Source organism: Larus michahellis, chromosome 8, assembly GCF_964199755.1.
Source record: "Larus michahellis chromosome 8, bLarMic1.1, whole genome shotgun sequence".
Classification (NCBI taxonomy): domain Eukaryota; kingdom Metazoa; phylum Chordata; class Aves; order Charadriiformes; family Laridae; genus Larus; species Larus michahellis.
This window is the reverse complement of record NC_133903.1, coordinates 5,980,242-5,997,508: the sequence shown is the minus strand read 5'-3', so window position 1 is coordinate 5,997,508 and position 17,267 is coordinate 5,980,242. Positions and strand designations below refer to the sequence as shown.

The window sequence follows — 17,267 nt, the reverse complement described above, 5'->3', positions numbered from 1 at the left end:
TGCCGTGCGTGGCAGAGTCTCTGTGGGGGAGTGTCTGCGTGCACGGGCAGGCGTGGGACACTGCACGGTGATGGCCAGCTTTCCACATGCCCCAGTGCCGTGTGTCTCACCCATAGAGAAGAGCGTGTGAGAGGCCAGTCCCCATGGGGCGGGATGGGCACAAGAGACCAGTGATTCTGCAGAAGAGCAAGGAGGCTACATTGGAAAGGCTAGCGGAGAGCCCTGCTTTTACTTCAATTGTCATTTCTAGCATTTGGCCTAAAGTCACCATAAAGGCAGGAAGAATTAGGGCTGTTAACATGAGTAAAATCCAGTCCAGCTAACAGATGTGCTATCTGAGCAACACCCATCCATCTGGACTTGCCCTGTCTGCCTGGCATCTTGTCTTTGCGTCCCGTCTCCTGTCCGTAATGTGCTCTGTGTGTAGCCACCATGAGTGTTTCTGTGTATTGAGGTCTTTGGACATCTGTAGGTACCTACGCACACAGAAAAGACACCATTGAGCCGCAGTAGGCTTGGGCTCAGGCCTGGGAATGGGTTAAGCCTCAGTTTATCAGTGCCTGGACAGTCCCATCCAAGGAGGCCCTGGGTACAAATCCCAGGCTCTGCAGGCTGGGTCCAGGATTTGGACCCTGTGTGCAGAGCTGTGAGCCTGGCAGAGGGATTGCTCCGTGGAGGACACAGCCCTGCAGGAGAACGTGGCTCCTCCATTGGACCCCATGTGGCTGGGATGGGAAATCATCATGTGTCTGTTTTGGGGGTAATTTTCAGGCCTTTTAGGCACCTGGAGGAAGGTACCTCTCAGCCCACATTGCTGCTGTCAAGCAGCACCTCAGACCTTTCCAAAAAGTTTCTGAGGGCCACTTTCACGAAGGGATTGGGGCAGGGTGATACCCCACACCCCTTGTCATTGTGTCTTGACTCCATCTGCTCCTGTGACAAGTATCACTCGAGGCACTGGCAACGGAGCTCATGGACCAAACATGTCAGCAAGGCACTGCTGTCGTGACAGCAGCAGCGGCCGCAGGGTCCAGCCTTCATGACGGGGCTGCAATAAACTGAGCTGAGGCCAGGGCCAGCACTGAAAGAAGGCGCTGGGTTCACCAGTTAACTCTGCTCACGTGAGAAAAGAGGGCAGGGGATTGAATATACCATAGAAATGCATTTGATATATATTTTAAAGGCAGAACTGCACAGCGTAGTTTTTCGTCTGAAGGTAAAAATTCAAGACAAACTAGAATATTTTTCTGATGCAACCACTACCTCCATCCACTGTATCTACTATGTAAATAAGTGTAGTGTAATTTAATAATCCTGCAGCTCCTAACCTTTTAATGTGGTTTTCAGAAGACACAGACCGAAACCAGCCTCCCCAGATTAAGGTTTTTGATTAAAACCACATGGATCGTCTGATCTCCTCTGTGTTCAGAATACGGGGCCAAATCCAACCCGCCTGTATCTGCTGTGAAGGCAGCAGCTGCTGGGCCGCTGAGCAGAGCACGATGTCAGGTCAAACACAGGCAGTCCCTGGGCTTCAAAGGCTGCAAGCGGGGTCTGGGTGACACTGTGGGCCGAAAGCAGCGCAGGCAACGCTGGAAAAGCTCAAAATGCCTGATGCAGCCCAGAGAGGTCCTAGCTGGGGAGCAGAGAGTGCCTTTCAGTAGTGTCACCAAGTCACTGGTCCCTGGGAAGACCCTGAAAAGTGATAAAAGGCAAATGCTTTTTTCCTCATTTCCACTCTGTAGGAGAGGAGCGTGGCCACAGCTGTGTTTCTCTGAGGCATTTCCCAGAGCTGAATGTCTGGGTATTGTAGAAGGAAGAGGCCAGTTTTGTTTTAAGACCCAGCAGAGATGCCTTTCAGAGTACTGACTGTAAGCCTTGCTCTCTAGGGGTGAGCGATCGTGGGCAGCACACAGTGGTAGTTAAGTCAGTCCATCCTCTCAATGCCAGAACCATCTCTGTATCCAGCAGAAACATTTGAGCTGTAACTAAAATTTTGGGCACTGCAGATCCGAGTGTTTAGTATTTCCAACTAGGGAATTATCAAACCGTCTTGCTTATTTTTCCAGGCAGCTGCAGGTATAGAGCTACTCTGTGCCAAGCATGCATATAAACCCATTAGGGCTTTCTAATGTTTCATGCAGAGGAGAATAATGGAGGAGCTGTAGCTAGCAATTGTAATGCCAACCTAAATGCTTTTAAGCTAGGAGACAGTGCTTCATTAATTTTCACGTCAGCAGAATCACAAGCAAAGAAGTTTAAATACTCTTCAGAGAGGTGAGATTCAAGCATTAGCCAACATCCAGAAGTGGGGGCGAGAAAGGACTGTGGTTTTCCTTTTGCTTATATTTGATGGTTGCTCCTTTCCTTCCTGCATTTCCACCAATTCAAACCATGAGCTCAGCTGAAGGGATACTTGTCTGTGTTTGATAAAAGTCTGCTAGTTGTCTGGTTGGACTCTCATCCCAGAAACCGTTTCCCTGGAGAAACCAGGCACAGGTTGCGTTTTGCCAACTGTGATTAATGATGCACTAGATCTCCTCCCTTTGCTGTGCCCACGTCCCCGTGGTCCACTGTTCTCCTCATGCAGGTTGTGTTGCAGACTCCACGTCTGTGGTTGAGCACGCTGTAGCAGTAGGTGTGTGCAGTGAACACTTACACCCAAACTGAGGGGAATAACGTAGTATATTCTCACTAAAAGGTAAAAATGCGTGTCTGATCTGAAAGGAGGCCAGAACCCCTTGCTGTGCTGTTGACTGAAGTAAAACTCCTGTTCCTAAAGGGACCGGGAATGAGCAGTGACCCAGCAGAGCTGGGGGCCTCTGAAACACAGCCGCCCTCCTGCTTGGAGCGGGTCAGAGCTGCACTGAAGCTGTGTTGCTGATCTCTCACTGCTTTCACCCTGCTGCAACCCCTCTGCCTTCACAGGATCACCCCAGCCTAACACCAACATCGCTGAGAGCAGAAGCTGGCCTGTCCTTCCTGCACACCCCTGCTCACCACCGTTAGCCTCGCATGAGCGGTATCTCCTCTAATGGACATTGCATGGGTTACTGCACTGAGCATGACAGTGTTGTTGCATGTGTTTCGAAGCGTTGTCAACTTTATCCCAGACTGTCCTTGTATGTGTCCCCCCAGGAGAAGTTTCTTTTTCGTCTGTTAACCTGGCTTTAGGGATGTAGTGCATCCTAAACGAGTATAAGGCGTTTCCTAGAGCTCCCTCATCCCAGTTCAAGTTAAACCTGTCCCAAGTTTTCTGAGGAACCAGTTGACCAGGCATAGCCAGCGCTGAGCAGTGGCAGAGTGTACAGACACAGATCTCTGAGATGCTTTCACGCAACAAAACAGACCCACCTTCATGGCTGGGTGGTTCCTCCTTACTATTTGTATTTCCAGCCCATGTAAAGAGAGAGCTGTGTTGCTGACAGGCAGCCTACAAGGTTTTCTGTTCAGCAGCTTTACAGTGAAAAATGTCTTCTTGTGATTATGCTTTAGAATTAGATAAGTAGTTTATAAAACATAATAAACATCAGATTTTTTTACTGAATAGTTAATGGCTCCATTTGGGCAGGTTAAAGAGTAGTTGCCATCACCTGCAGCCTCTTCTCCTCATGTGCTGCTCTCCAGTGTATTCGCACACTGCCCATCACTGCAAACGTTCTGAGATCCATTAATCAACCATTAGTCATTAATAAATAGTCCCTTAATATAACATTTGGTTATTTGGGGTATTCTCGGACTTCCCAACAAATTGGTTTTTTGCATTCCCAAGAAGACATTTCAAACAAAAAAAAAAAAAGTGTGTCGTAATTCTGAATACACATGAAAGCACATTGTACAGACTTAAGTAAACATTATACTGCAATGCTTTTATTATTATTTTTTAGACACATTGGAAGATTAGCCAAGCTCAGTAGCAAAGACCTCCCTACCAGTCCAAGATGACCAGTAGGACTAAGGCGCATGAAAGCAACAGAAAAATGTATTCAAAAACGATTGTTTGCTTTCACCTTGTTTTTCCACACCCATTAGCAGAAAAAATAAGTCTAGGTGACCCTGGTCAGAAGGAAATGTTTTTCAAATGCCTCCGCTCCACTTGTAACTACCAGAAATAATATCAGTTGAAAGAGAGCAACAGATTCGGTTTCTCTTTATCCAGTTTATTTTAGGATTTTGGACTCTAATCTGGCATCAGTTGCACTACCGGAAAAAAAAACACACACCCCCCCATTTCAAGAGTCACTCCATTTGAAAGATATTAGCAGTATGAGAGGAGTGGAAGATGTATTTCAGGGAGGCACTGAGTACTTTTGGACTTCTTTCCCTCCTTATTTTTAAGGTGAAGAAACTCCTTCTTCCCAGCTCCTCATGCATTTAAAGCAGAATTTGCTGAACCATTTGCAAAAAGAGCCTCCCTGTTAAGAACAATCTTGCTCTGACTTAGTATGACCTAACGTGTCTCTTCCACTTGCAAAATCTACAGTAATGCTGACTTTGGCCTTAAGTACACTTTTTGAATATTTACATTTCTTAAGTTTGAAAAGAATTTGACTCCATCTGAGTGCCCACAGCCATCTTGTGGTCACAGTCTAATTTAAGAGAGACACACACAGTAAATACAACTGAGTCACAGGGCAGCGTCCAAACACTCTCCCTGGAACAGCCCCGGGAACTTGCTCATGTGCAGAAATTTCCCCATTTCAAGGAGAAGAAAGGAGGAGTCACAACCAGAGGCAGAGATATAAAATTCATGCCGTCATAGCCTGAATGATTTTTTTTAGATGGAACCATGCCCTTGTTTTTATATTTCCAGAGGAGCTTGTGCTGATAGTCTTCGTAGAGACAAATGCTGAACTCCCCCCCGCTCCATTGCTGTTGATGCTCTCCTGTGTGCTACTAACCCTCACGCATGTGCCCTACTTTGCCACAGGCATTGCTATGTTTTCTTTAGACCTTTAAAATACACCAAAAGTCTTCTGTCACAGAAGTTGAGCTCAGGTTGTGTTCTTCTCTTACGTGGAATATACCTGACATCAGCGGGATTAGGAGAGGTGCCTATCAGAGACCTGCCCTAAGCCTTTCCTCTAAACTGGAGTTGAAGCTTTGCTGGGTTTGAAGCTTTTCTCTTGGCTTTGGGTCTCATTTCCATCCTGCTTCTCACCCTTTCTGGTTTGTGACAAGAGTCCCATTAAGTGCAGAGGTTGTCCTCTAGCCTGAGACAGAGCAGGAAAGACAGAGAGCACCTGGGAGAAAAAAGGACCTGGTTGTCAAAGCTGTGGAGGTCCCTTCTGCAGGCACAAGAGGTTTGGCTCAGCGTGGTAACGCTACTGCAGTTCTTGAAGGCCTCGCTACTAGGTAGAACTTGGCCATTTCACGTGGCTTGCTTGAATCGGTTCTCCCATGGGGTTTGCCCTGCGTCTGGGCGTGTGTAAGATATGACCCACAGGGCACGTTGCAATGGCTGCCAACCGTGCAGCAGGGCCTGCATTCATTGCGTTGCCTTTCTTTCTCTTTTTCTACAGAAGCCCAACGTAGGCCTTACTATGCTGACTATTCACCAGCACGGAAGTACATTCACACCCTCTGCACCAGCCACTATCTCGACCTCTTCATCACATTCATCATTGGGGTCAATGTCATCACTATGTCGATGGAGCACTACAACCAGCCAAAGGTAAGAGCCGCCCAGCAACATGTTGGCTGTGAAACACAGCAGCATGGGGTAGCAGAGGACCTGAGGACCATTCAGGCTTCCCTTGGGATACCATTGACCAGTCTGCAGCTGGCCCTGCTTCCCTGGGAGCATTCCCTGTTGTTTGAAAGCCTCAGCAGGCTCCAGACTCAGCATTGCAATCCGTCTAACTTCTAGGCCAGATGGGAGTCACTTGCCTCAGCCAAAAGTTTGATTTCCCTGTTCTTGCATAAAAGAAAACAGAATAAGGCTAATGGAGAGTGAACTAAACTTCAACAAGGAAAAAAACAGTCCAAATATTTCCTGATCACAGACATGACTGACCCTCAAACTGTAAACCTTTCTAGAGTTTTAGAATATTCCACTAACAGATAGAAACATGAAGTTAACGCATGCAGAGCAACTTTTCTTTTCCTCAACAAGTTTAGAATAAACCAACTCTTAAATACAACCCTTCTTTTCTTTATGTATCATACAATCGTTCTTTCCCAAGAAAACCTTTGGCATAAATCATATAGCCTGTCTATTTGCCGCATGTGTTAATCTTCCATCGCATTATCATTCATGGAGCTCTGGGCTTGGTGTTTACGTTTCTAGTATCGCATGGTCTGCCGGATAACCTGCAAATGCCTCCTGGAAGCTAAGCCAGAGGGGCACCAAGCCTGTGTGTTTTACGCCAGCTGATTCCGTGCTGTTCTGCCCCCATAATTCCTTTGCCTAACAGCCTTTGTTTCACATGTAAATGTTATGTATCCAAATTAGGTCGTATTTATACTTGGTTTACATTCACGTAAAACATACTGTTGTAAGTCTGAATGCAAGCCATCACAAAAGATAAGAGAATTCAGGCTCAGGCAGCGTGCTTCAGATGAAATAGTAAATTGTCCCACATACTTTTAAGTTGCCATTTTATTTTAGACACTGGAACAAAAATAGGGATAGTGGTGCGTTGAGGAATGCCAACAGATGAAAAAATTTCCGCTCTTATTCCCAAAAAATCAGTGCGTGGTCATGCCACATAGCTGGGGTCAGCAAAGCACAGTCATCACACAAATGTGAGGAGGAAAGCTTTCCTGCGTCCTGAGGCTTCCTCTGTCAACAAAGCAGGCATTGCTTTGCAGACTCCTCTATTGCATCTTATTTCCAATTGTGTCTGTTTTGATGTTCACTGTTACCATTTTTTTATTGTGAGAGACCTATACTACATTTAACGAAATTCCCTTTCCCTCCCTCCTCTCCCCAAATCCCTGCCCAACCGGAGCTGTTTCACTCTGCAGTTATCTATTTTAAGGTCCTAGCAAGATTCTTTTGCTATTATTGGCCTACGGTTCCAATGAAATCCATTGTAAACACTCATCAGTGTAAAGTATAAACACTGCAGATTCCTAACTTCCGAGAGCAGCTCTATAGAGAGCGTGAACATTGCACCAAATATGGACATACTTTGCCCCGCTCTAGAGATGTGACATTTTTCAAGAAGGCAAGATTTAATCCATCTCCAACGTTATTTATTTTTCTGAGGGTTTTAAGCAAAGCCATTGTCCTCAGGATTGCCATGCTGGAACAAAGAAATGATCCATCAAGTCTTTTATTCTACCCAAGACTAGAGAGTTTAGAAGAAGTGAAGTTTATTAGGGGAAGGGGTAAGATTTTCTCTCTGTCCCAGAGTCTGAACAATTTATGCATTGAAGCTGGGGGATTGATAGCTCTTGTCATTTTTAGCACAACTAGTATTAGCGCTTATGAGGTTTTTGCTTGCATCAATGTCTAATCCTTTATTTGAATTTTGGGGTGTGATTTAGTGCAGTTTTGTAACTGAGCTCTGCAAGCCATTATGACTTTACTGCTTACATCTGTGTGCCTATGCCATCTTTGTGCCTGCCAGTCCCTCTGCAGGGGCTCTAGGAGAGGATAGCGTGGGCTGGTCTAACTGGTGTCTCTCTTTTCAGTCCCTGGATGAAGCTCTGAAGTACTGCAACTATGTGTTCACCATAGTTTTTGTGTTCGAGGCAGTTCTGAAGTTGGTGGCATTTGGTTTTCGAAGGTTCTTTAAGGACAGGTGAGAATATTTTAAACTCCTGTGCATTTGGAATAGAGCTGTATTGACCTAGTTTCAAAGCCAGAGGCTGGGTAAATGTAGCGTCACTATGATAGTACTACACGCTGTGTGCAAGGAAGAGCAAAGGGCTGTCTCTCCATGGGTGCAAACTTTATAGTGTAGGAACTAAAAATTCTAAGAACTACTGGTACTACTTTGCAGAGGGAATTCAGGAAATATTACAAAATTCTAGATACGTTCTTTCCCCCAGTATCTGCCTCCCTCAGGTCTGACTGGCTCAGCTTAGAGGTCAGAAGCAACCTGTTGGTATCAGTCCAGTCCTCAAAAGAGTAGTTTTGGCAACCTAAGGTCACAAGAGTCCCTAAAAACAAGTCTCCTTTGCAGTCCAAACCACCCCTTTGGTAGTCTGCTGGCTTTGTAAAGCCTTTGGCAAAGACAGTGGTAATTGTGCCTTCAGATCCCAGCTGCAGAGAGCTACGGATCTTATTCTGCCTCACATTTACCTGGAAGCAAATATACCTGAGAGCGCATTGTGGTCTGGCGACTTGCTGGGGAGCAGGGTAGGATTGGACACTTTTCCACAAAAGCAGCTTGTTTGCCTCATTTATCCTGACTGAGTGGTTGGAGGCTCCTATGAGCAATATTACTTATGAGGGAAATTGCGTAGGAAAGGCCCTCAGCCTCTTCAAATCTTACTGTCTTTCTGGTGCTGGTGTGGAAGGCCCTCTGCAAGTGTTAGGCTGTAAATCAGTGAAGATACTCAAGTGGAGTAATTCAAGAAACAGGTGACATAACATAGCAGCTGTATTGCACTACATTAAAGGTCCCTCTAGCCTAGTATCATGTCCCTCTGAGTGGCTCCAAGTGGATAGCAGGGGGACGATAGGGACTGGGAAGTAGACAGGGACACTTCGCAGTCACAGGCTACAGCAGCCTGTGGCTCAGACGCCGTCTTGTGCCATCTGCAGTGAGTTGATTTCCTACCACATAGAAGATCATGAACCCAGATACGAGAGAGGAGAGGCATTTGGGATTTACTTGTGCTTGTTATTAACAGATAATTCTCTTCTCTTGGGTGTCTGTCCATGTATGATTAATTCTTCTGTCCTTCCTCTCCTTGTCTGTTAGGTGGAATCAGCTGGATTTGGCCATAGTTCTCTTATCAATTGTGGGAATCACGCTGGAGGAAATTGAGATGAACGCTGCGCTGCCCATCAACCCCACAATAATACGCATCATGCGGGTGCTGAGAATAGCAAGAGGTACGGCCTGCTCCATAGGTGTCCAACCCTCACTCCAGACATGTCAGGAAATGGTTTGGCCGTTTATTCTTCTAGTCCTGCTGTTTTTCAGTTTGACTTGGAACAGTTAGGTGATGAGGCTGCAAAACATCATTTCAGAGACAAACAAGGTGGGGTTTCATGAGTGTTTCCAGTGGCATCTTAGATTGGTCTCTAATTCAAACTTGGGATCGCAGACCTTTTATGTTGATGCCAGGTAACAGCGGGAAGCTGTGGAAAAGGGAAGATCGGAGATGGAGATGATGCTCTTCACTGATGAAGTGTCTCCCCATCACTTTCCCATTTCCCTGCTAGGGCACGCTGGGGTTCTGGCTTTTGATCTGTTTTACTGATGTCCTTAACATTAATTGGTGTGGGAAGCAGTCAGGACATTCGGATGTTCTGTGGGCCGTGCCAGGATGCAGTGAGCTTGCCATCTGTATGAATAGATGCAAGAGAGGTGTAAACCCTCCCTACAAGATCTGAAGCTAGATTTCCTTTATGGCTTTTGCTTGAAATATTTCCCAGCCCTGCTGACCAGGATTTGATTCTCATTGTAGTGCTGAAACTGCTTAAAATGGCCACCGGGATGCGAGCTCTCCTGGACACAGTGGTACAAGCACTTCCCCAGGTAAGCCCCCAGACTTCATCCACGCCCAGCTTGTTCCCCTTGGTGGACTATGCCTTTTGGGCCTGGAGACAGCTCTCCATCGTGTTTGGTGGGCACTAGAAGCCACCTGAGAAGGATATCAGCTTTGTCTGCTGCCACCAGTGCCTTGGTAGCAGAGTTTTGCATGGCACATCCTGCTCACATAGTGTGTGTTAGATGGGAGAACCAGAATGATGGAAAAAGAGTTAACAGAGAGCCAATTGCTATAGGCAGAGCTTTTATAAAGCGTAGATTTCACTGGCAAGTTCAGGAAACAGAAGGATAGGCAGAGAAAGCTGTTGGTGAAAGCACTGCAAGTAGGCAGCCTCCAGCTCGGTAGTTTTCTTTGTGAGACAGGAGCAACCGTGTTTATTGGCAGCTCGCAGACTTTAAAAGGCAAATAGGGAGGATGTTTCTGAGTGTTAAAAGCTTGAAGCGGGGTTTCAAATCACCATATTCTCATGAGCTTCAAGAGGAACAATGATCCTGCCAGTCTTAATGACATTTGATAGGATCCTTCAAATGTTCGGTTGCTGGGACCCCTTTTTTATGGATCCATTTATTTGAAAAGCAGACACTGTGTAGACATCTCTTCCAGAATATGAGTGGCCATATGAGAATCAGGAGAACTAGTACATGTAATAACCCAAATATACCCCTCTGAGTTAGTTGCTAAGTACAAAGAAGCCCATGATCTATTCAAAATGAACTGAAAAACAAGGGGAATTTCTTTTTCTTGGAAAGACCCATTTACTTTTCATCACTGCCATAAAGATGTTTCTAAGCTGAGACATTTGCCCCTTGGTATTCATATTTCCTTTTCAGTGATGGATTTTGGCTGAGACTAAAGCATGGAATTTACCAACCTGACCCCTGTTTTGGCATTTCAAGAAAGCATTTGATTTGTGTCTTTTTTTTTTTTTTTTTTCGAAAGCATTGTGATTACAGAGCATATTTTCTCTTTCCCCTTGTTTTCTCTCCCCCCCCCAAACAATAGGATGGCTGCAGGCCAGGTTTTTTATTTCCTTGGGGTTTTTTTGCAGTTTACATTCAAAAGAAAGTCTCTTTTAAAGGGAAATGCCCAGGGATATTCCAAGCAGATCTTGCGCAGATAAAAATGCCATTTTGTCATCCAGTGAAATCCAGAAAATGAGAAGGGAAGGTTGGGAAGACCTCTCCAACACCAATCATTCTTCATAAAGCTACAGCTTTCATTTCAAAGGCAGGGGAACGGTTCCTACCCCAATTAATGTAGCAGCCTAAAACCACAGCTGGAAAATCGTCATTGAATATGTCTGCTAAGTGACAAGAAAAATGAATTTGATGTTTATTCATTAAGGTTTTGGGGAAATTCTTTGCCTTGTGTATGTAGAATGTCCATTTATGGGCTTACCATGACAAGGTATTGTCATTGCATTGCAATACACTTTCTTTCTCTCTCTTTTGATGATTTTCATCAGCTTCTTATTTGTTTTTATTCAGCAGCAGATATAGCTTGAGTAACACTCACAGAACCAACTATCCTCAGACTTGGGGAAATCTTAGCATTTTGATTCAAGTTTGAAGCAGTCACAGTACAGGCTTAGTCTCCTCTTCTGGAACTTCAGACTGATGTTGAGCTGCTGTTTTCGATGCAGGAAGACTTCCTACCCTGCTGCATCCTCCTTGTCTGGTAATCTCATGTCTACCAGTTCAGAGATCATCTTCTCCACCATGTCTCTGAAAAAAATGAGATGGAGTAGAAGAGAACAAATAAGGAGAGGCAAAAGAGGCAGAAAGAATGGTCAGGGAAAGATCTCAAAATGGCACCTTCTTTGCCCACCACCTCTATGCCCTCGTAGTCCCAGGAAATGTTTGGGATGGTGTGAATCGATCATCACGTTCCTGCCATAGGCTATCTGTGCTCGTGCAGCGCTGGCTCTTTTACCCACTGCTGTGCAGTCTCGAGGCAGTATCTGCTTTTTGAACAGGAATCCAAGTTTTCCTGTTTCACAGCTGGTTGACCAAGAGGTTGAACTAGTTAGTGGGGTCGTGGTCACTTGGAAAGGCACTGCCAGCCTCAGCTCTGAAGGTGCACCCTCATGGCATACCCTTTTGGAGGACGAACAAAATCTGTCATGGACTTCAAAATATGAAGTGCTAAAATCAGCTACACTGGTGTAAATTTGAAACAGATCGATCCACTGTTTTAAACGGAGCGGCTAAAAAGAGTCAGGCTAGCGTGACCAGCATTGACTTCATCACTTAGACACTGCCAGTCCTAATTAAGCCAGTTCAGTGCTGCCATTCACAGACCAGAAACTCCCCTGTGATCGCAGAGGCCTGCTTCTCGCATGACACAAACCACACAGTTCTGCACTGAACCTCAGCAAGTCTTTTAAAAGCCACCTGGTCTTGCTTTAAGGATGCAAAGTGTTAGGGAATCAGCCATCCCCTATTGATGAAATACATTCTTCCAGTATATGTTTACTCTTTCTGCTAAAAAAATCTGCTGTTTTAAGTCTGAATTAGCCAAGTTTGTTTTCTCATTGCATGTAATTTTGCTTTTTTTCTTCTAGAACTTCTCCTTTTTGGAGCAATAAGAGATAAAATAATCTCTTGTAGTCTGGCAAACAGAAGAACATTGAAATCCTTTAATGGCTCAGTATGAAGCAGGTTTTCAAGACCTGTTTCAAATGTTTTCCTCTTCTTTATGAGCTCTGGACCCATTAAGGCTATGTAATGAATTATAGCACTTTTATGCTTCCGCTGAATATTCCCTTGCTTATACATCTGGTGGCTGCATCGGTTTTGTAAGCAATGTCTGCTCCATAAGACTCCTATTTGATGATAATCCTTTAGTCCTTTTCACATCCCCTGCTTCCCAAAGTACAATTCTCCCTTTCTGTCGCATGCCCTGCACTTCGCTTTTGGATTTCTAACTTTACATTTGGCTGGGTTGAAATGCTCATTGTGTAAGTGAATCCACCATACTGAGCAGCCCAGCTCAGCCTGCACAGCACTTCTAATACCACTTGCCAGTAAGAAAACCTGCAGTCAGTGCTAAGCTGCCAGTGCTCTTCCTGATAGAGAGGACAAAGTGGAATCCAGTCCAGTTGTCATCCTGGCTCTGCAGAGTCAACAATAGTAAAGTGTGGAACTTTCCTATCAGAAGATCTGAGTTCTTTTTCCTTCTTCTTTCTCACGTGGTTTGCGGATGGCACATTAATTAAATGCAGAACTGTACAGTATACCTCCTCCTTGTCTTCAAAGCTTGGAACTCCCCCCAGATGGACTCTGTGCCAAGAAATAAGTGAAGAACTCCTCGTTCTGTCAGTGCCCTGAAGGACAGAGTCTGTAGTTTGCTCCTCTCCAGGAGTTTAACTCTTCATGGAGCTCTAATTCCTGTGCTTATCCCACCTTCAGCTCTTGAAGAGGTTATCTAGCGTTCCGTGACAACAGTTACGAGACGTAAACAATAGCCTACTTTTGCCGGACGCTGAAAACCCACAGTGATTGTGAATCTCACAGAGCAAGAATAGAAACGTCTTACCAGCAAACGTTGCAGATGCGACAGATTCTGGAAGATAAGGGGGTGCTACGCTGCACACTGGAAAGAAGTGCAGAGATGCCTGAGAGATTTGAGTTGTGAAGCAGAAATCGTTAGATAAAGAAACCACCATTCTGCTGGCTGTTAGCACTGGTCTCCGTGGGGCTGAGTGGATACACTGAAAGGGAAACTCATTGAGTTCAGCTGGTGGCCTTGTGGTTGCACCAATGAGATGACTTTAGCCTCCAAGGTTGTCTGTCTGTCCCTTTCCACTAGTCCTGGAATTCACACAGATGGCCTACGTTTTCCAAGCAGACAAATGTGTTCATTTTCTCTTGGGTCTAGTGCATAAATTAGACTGTGTTTTCCTGCTGCCAGGCTTATTGCTTTGGCTGGAGAGTGCTGGAAGGAAGATGAGCAGGACTCGTGTCCTTGGGAAGGATTGGCAGGGACTTAGTTTTATGCAAAATTGCTCTTGACAGGCATCCCAGGGAGCTGTGTGCGTTGCCTGCATGGACAACTGAAATGCCAAGGTGTGGGCCAGTGATGCAGAAATAATTGATGTGAGAGCAGGAAGAGGCACAAGAGCAACTGTAGTGTGCTTCAGCCAGCCATTGCAGGAGTGGGGCAGCAGAAGACATGTATTTCACAAGTGCGTCTCCCAGAGCAGGGAGAGTAGAGGCCGGCAGGATCTAGAGGGAATTGGGTAGAATCACACAGCTGACAGTGCAAGAGGAGTGATGGTGCCCAAGTGGCCGGTCTCCTGTGGTACATGATCAATGCAACACATTCGCATATGAAGCTAACACAACCTGGCATGGTCGCTTTGCATCCCAGTTGCCTGCAGATATGGGCTTCTTTCTTAGCGGCATAGGTCAGAGGTTGAACTCTGATGGGGCGTGCAGTGGTGCTTAACAGTCTCACATAAATTGAGGCAAATAAACTAATGGCGATGTCCACAAGAGCTAAAGTAGAGACAGCCTCCCCAGGTCATGCAGGGGCAGTGGGAGAAGGGGTTTGCTGGGTGTGTGGAGAGGACGGTCACTTTCCTTGCCGCTGAGTAGGGTTATTCCTGGGCTTTCTCAATGGTAGATCACAGATCCAGCTGGGATGTGTTGTGGTGAAGGCACTGTGTGCCTCTGTCCCAGGCACACAGACAGTTTTGCCAGCAGTGTAAGACAGCCAGGATGCCAGAAAGTGAAGGTCTAGGAGGAATCACAGATACTCACCAGGGTCTGCCTTCTCTTATACCTTCTCTGAGGTACTTTAGGGCACCAAGAACATCTTGGAGATGTTCTTCATCTCTGCTTCATTCCCTACAGGCCACAGGCTCCCCTCAACACTGGAGCCACAGCAAATGATGGATAGCCCCTGGCTGCCAGACAGGCCTTATCTGTAGTTTTCTCTGCCCAGCCAAAGGCCTCAGCCCGAGTCAGGGGGAGTCTGACAGATAAAGAGAGGATGGGCTGACCTGTTCAGTGCTGCTAGAGCAGAACCACTTCTCAGAGCCTGCCTGGATGACCGGCTGCCAAAGATGAGGTTACTGACCAGAGCTGGATCTCTGTCCCTGATGCAGAGCCCGGCACAGGCATCCCAGCCTTTGGCTGCTGGAGAAAAGTGCCTGGATGTGCTCCTGCCCCCTCCCGTTCCTCCCAGCAGCATGATTCATGCACGATCTTTTTCTTATCTGGTCTCAGTAGATCTCAAAGTGCTTTAGAGACATTAATTACCTATCCGCAAGGGTATTACAAATGGGAACGTTGAGTTACAGGAGAGGAATGACTCACTCGAGGTCACAGACACACAACCAGTCTGCCTTCTCCGCTACTCAGCAGCCGCTGGCTGACCTCGCCGTCGTCACCTCAGCCCATCTCTGAGAACATGCCTTGGGTCCTTCTCTGTGCTCAGGGTTAGTGAAGGACATGGGCTGAAGAGGACCTTCCTCTCCTTTCCTGAGGGACACGTGCCTGGGAGTCATGGGCTAGCACTGACAAAATACTAAATCTGGCACTGCTCAGCCACATTCTCTTGAGCATCAAGCGTTTGTGGGCTGCAGAGAAAATCATGCGCTCTCCAACCTCACAAGCCACCAACTGCCTGCACATATCCATGTGGATGCTACATCTGCAGGGGGTGGTCACAGCAGCAGGTTGTTCTTGTGCACATTAGGAGCAACCTGTTTCTTAGCTGACACTCCAGAGCAGCTCTGGCTGTCTAGATACAAGTTGGGACGGAGTTTAACAGTAAAGGTCATACCGTCATCCATCCCAGAATCTTTGACTTGCTGCCGTCTCCTACATCTCTCTTTTATGTAGTCATGCTCCCACATCTGTCAGACATTCAGTCACTTCCCAAGAGATCCTGTGCATCAGCTGAGCTTTGGAACTGCCCCTGTGTCTGCTCTCAGCCAAGGGCACGTGCAACCTTAGCCACCAGCAAACAGCGCATTAGCAAGCATGCTTCTGTTAGCATTTTTCGAGCATGCCTATGGCTGGGATGCCTTGAGCCTATACAGCAAACGCATGAGTGTAAACTGGTCTTTGAAGGACTAGTTGTGAGACGTGTTGGTTCAGTAATGTAATTAGTCACGATCTTAAATATGGGATCCCTTACAAATGCACGTTAGATCGTAGGCAAATTGTTTATGAGCAAATGTCAGCTCATAACATGCTTTGCATGTTGAGAGATAGATTAGTTTTGACTGATAACCTGGTAATAACTTTGATGTTAGCCTAAATGCTTTGGAATTTCATCAATGCCAGAAGTTTGCAGGCTGATTTATTAGGCATTAAAATAGCAGTAAAATGTTCAAGCTTATAGGCTGCTTTGAAAAAATTCCAAGACCCTCTTCTGCAGTGCTGCAACATCAGGCTTTAATTTACACTCGACCTAGAAAACTTGTTTATCACTTTTATTTTTCTTCTCTTTAATTATTTGCTCATTTGCCTCCCTGGCAGCATGTGTGTGCATTTGCTTGTGGGCCTGTTTTCCTGTGTTTTCTAATTTGCAGTCATTTTGCAGACTGCCTTCTAATGTCTTACAAACCACCAGTGGTCCAGCAGACATAAGTTAGGAAACATTATTCCAGGAGACAGTACCTGCAGATGAAATAATCCAGAGCAGCCATCCACATCACCGTATTATCTCTATTATTCCCTGGAGTATGGTAATAACGTTAGTGGAATTGTAAAGATCCATGCGTAGTAGCCAGTTTAGGCTTCATAGCAATTACAGTCTCCACTGGGTGATTTGACTATTCCCACTTCTTTACTACAAAAACAACTCTACTTCATAAGCGATAGCTGTGTTAATTTTATGATAACACGCATCATACTGATACCTTTTCTAATGAAATTAAGCAGCGTGGTCAAAATACCCAGCAACACTGTGGCTGTGCTGCCTCAGAGAAGAAAACTCTCTCAAACTGTAGAGTTCACTAGAAGATACCTTGGAGATCATGAATCCCTCAGCCTGACTACCTGAATCACCACCTAGTTCATTTTTATTTAGAGATAAAATGATGTTTGTGACACTGTGTCTAATTGGAGAACTCAATCATGCTCCCTCTGTTACCAGACGATACACACAGGCATTCAAAAGTGGCAGGAAAGATAAATGTGACCAGAGTTAGTTGCGGGTAAAATGCAGGTGGTTAGCTGGTCAGGTTACTCTGCCTTCGTGTTCTCTGCCTGAATCACAAAAAAATCTGCTCTTTGAGATGTTTTAAAGGCTTTGACCCAATATAGCAATTGACTCAAGAGCAGATAAGTCTGTGATGCCACTGTCATCGAGAGCCTCTGTGTTCCCTTTAGCATCATTGCACTTCTATTAGCATCCCCTTCCGCCACCTTGCAGTGCGTGTTCATACCTAATAGTAGCACACCACGCAGAGTTTGAACTGCAAGGTGCCTGCATTTAAATGTTGGTATGTGGAATAAGGCTTTTTCTTTTGAGACATTGAAAGCTAAAATTCAGGTAGTCATTGTTGAGAAATATCTGTAAAGTGGCAAGGCTAGGAGAGCTTTACGTCTTACTGGAGCATATGTTCCTTTTCTGAA

The 17,267-nt window shown here is 45.6% G+C and overlaps 1 protein-coding gene across 8 annotated transcripts in view; it reads left to right on the top strand.

The window, feature by feature from the left end:
• The window catches only part of CACNA1H (calcium voltage-gated channel subunit alpha1 H), a 254,577-nt gene that overhangs the window by 220,516 nt on the left and 16,794 nt on the right, over positions 1 to 17,267 (top strand). For all 8 annotated transcript variants that reach the window (XM_074597412.1, XM_074597409.1, XM_074597411.1 and 5 more), the window contains 4 exons: positions 5,523 to 5,674; positions 7,642 to 7,751; positions 8,880 to 9,013; positions 9,592 to 9,662. In XM_074597412.1, the coding sequence (XP_074453513.1) occupies positions 5,523 to 5,674; positions 7,642 to 7,751; positions 8,880 to 9,013; positions 9,592 to 9,662 (467 nt within the window). The remainder of the gene's footprint in view (positions 1 to 5,522; positions 5,675 to 7,641; positions 7,752 to 8,879; positions 9,014 to 9,591; positions 9,663 to 17,267) is intronic.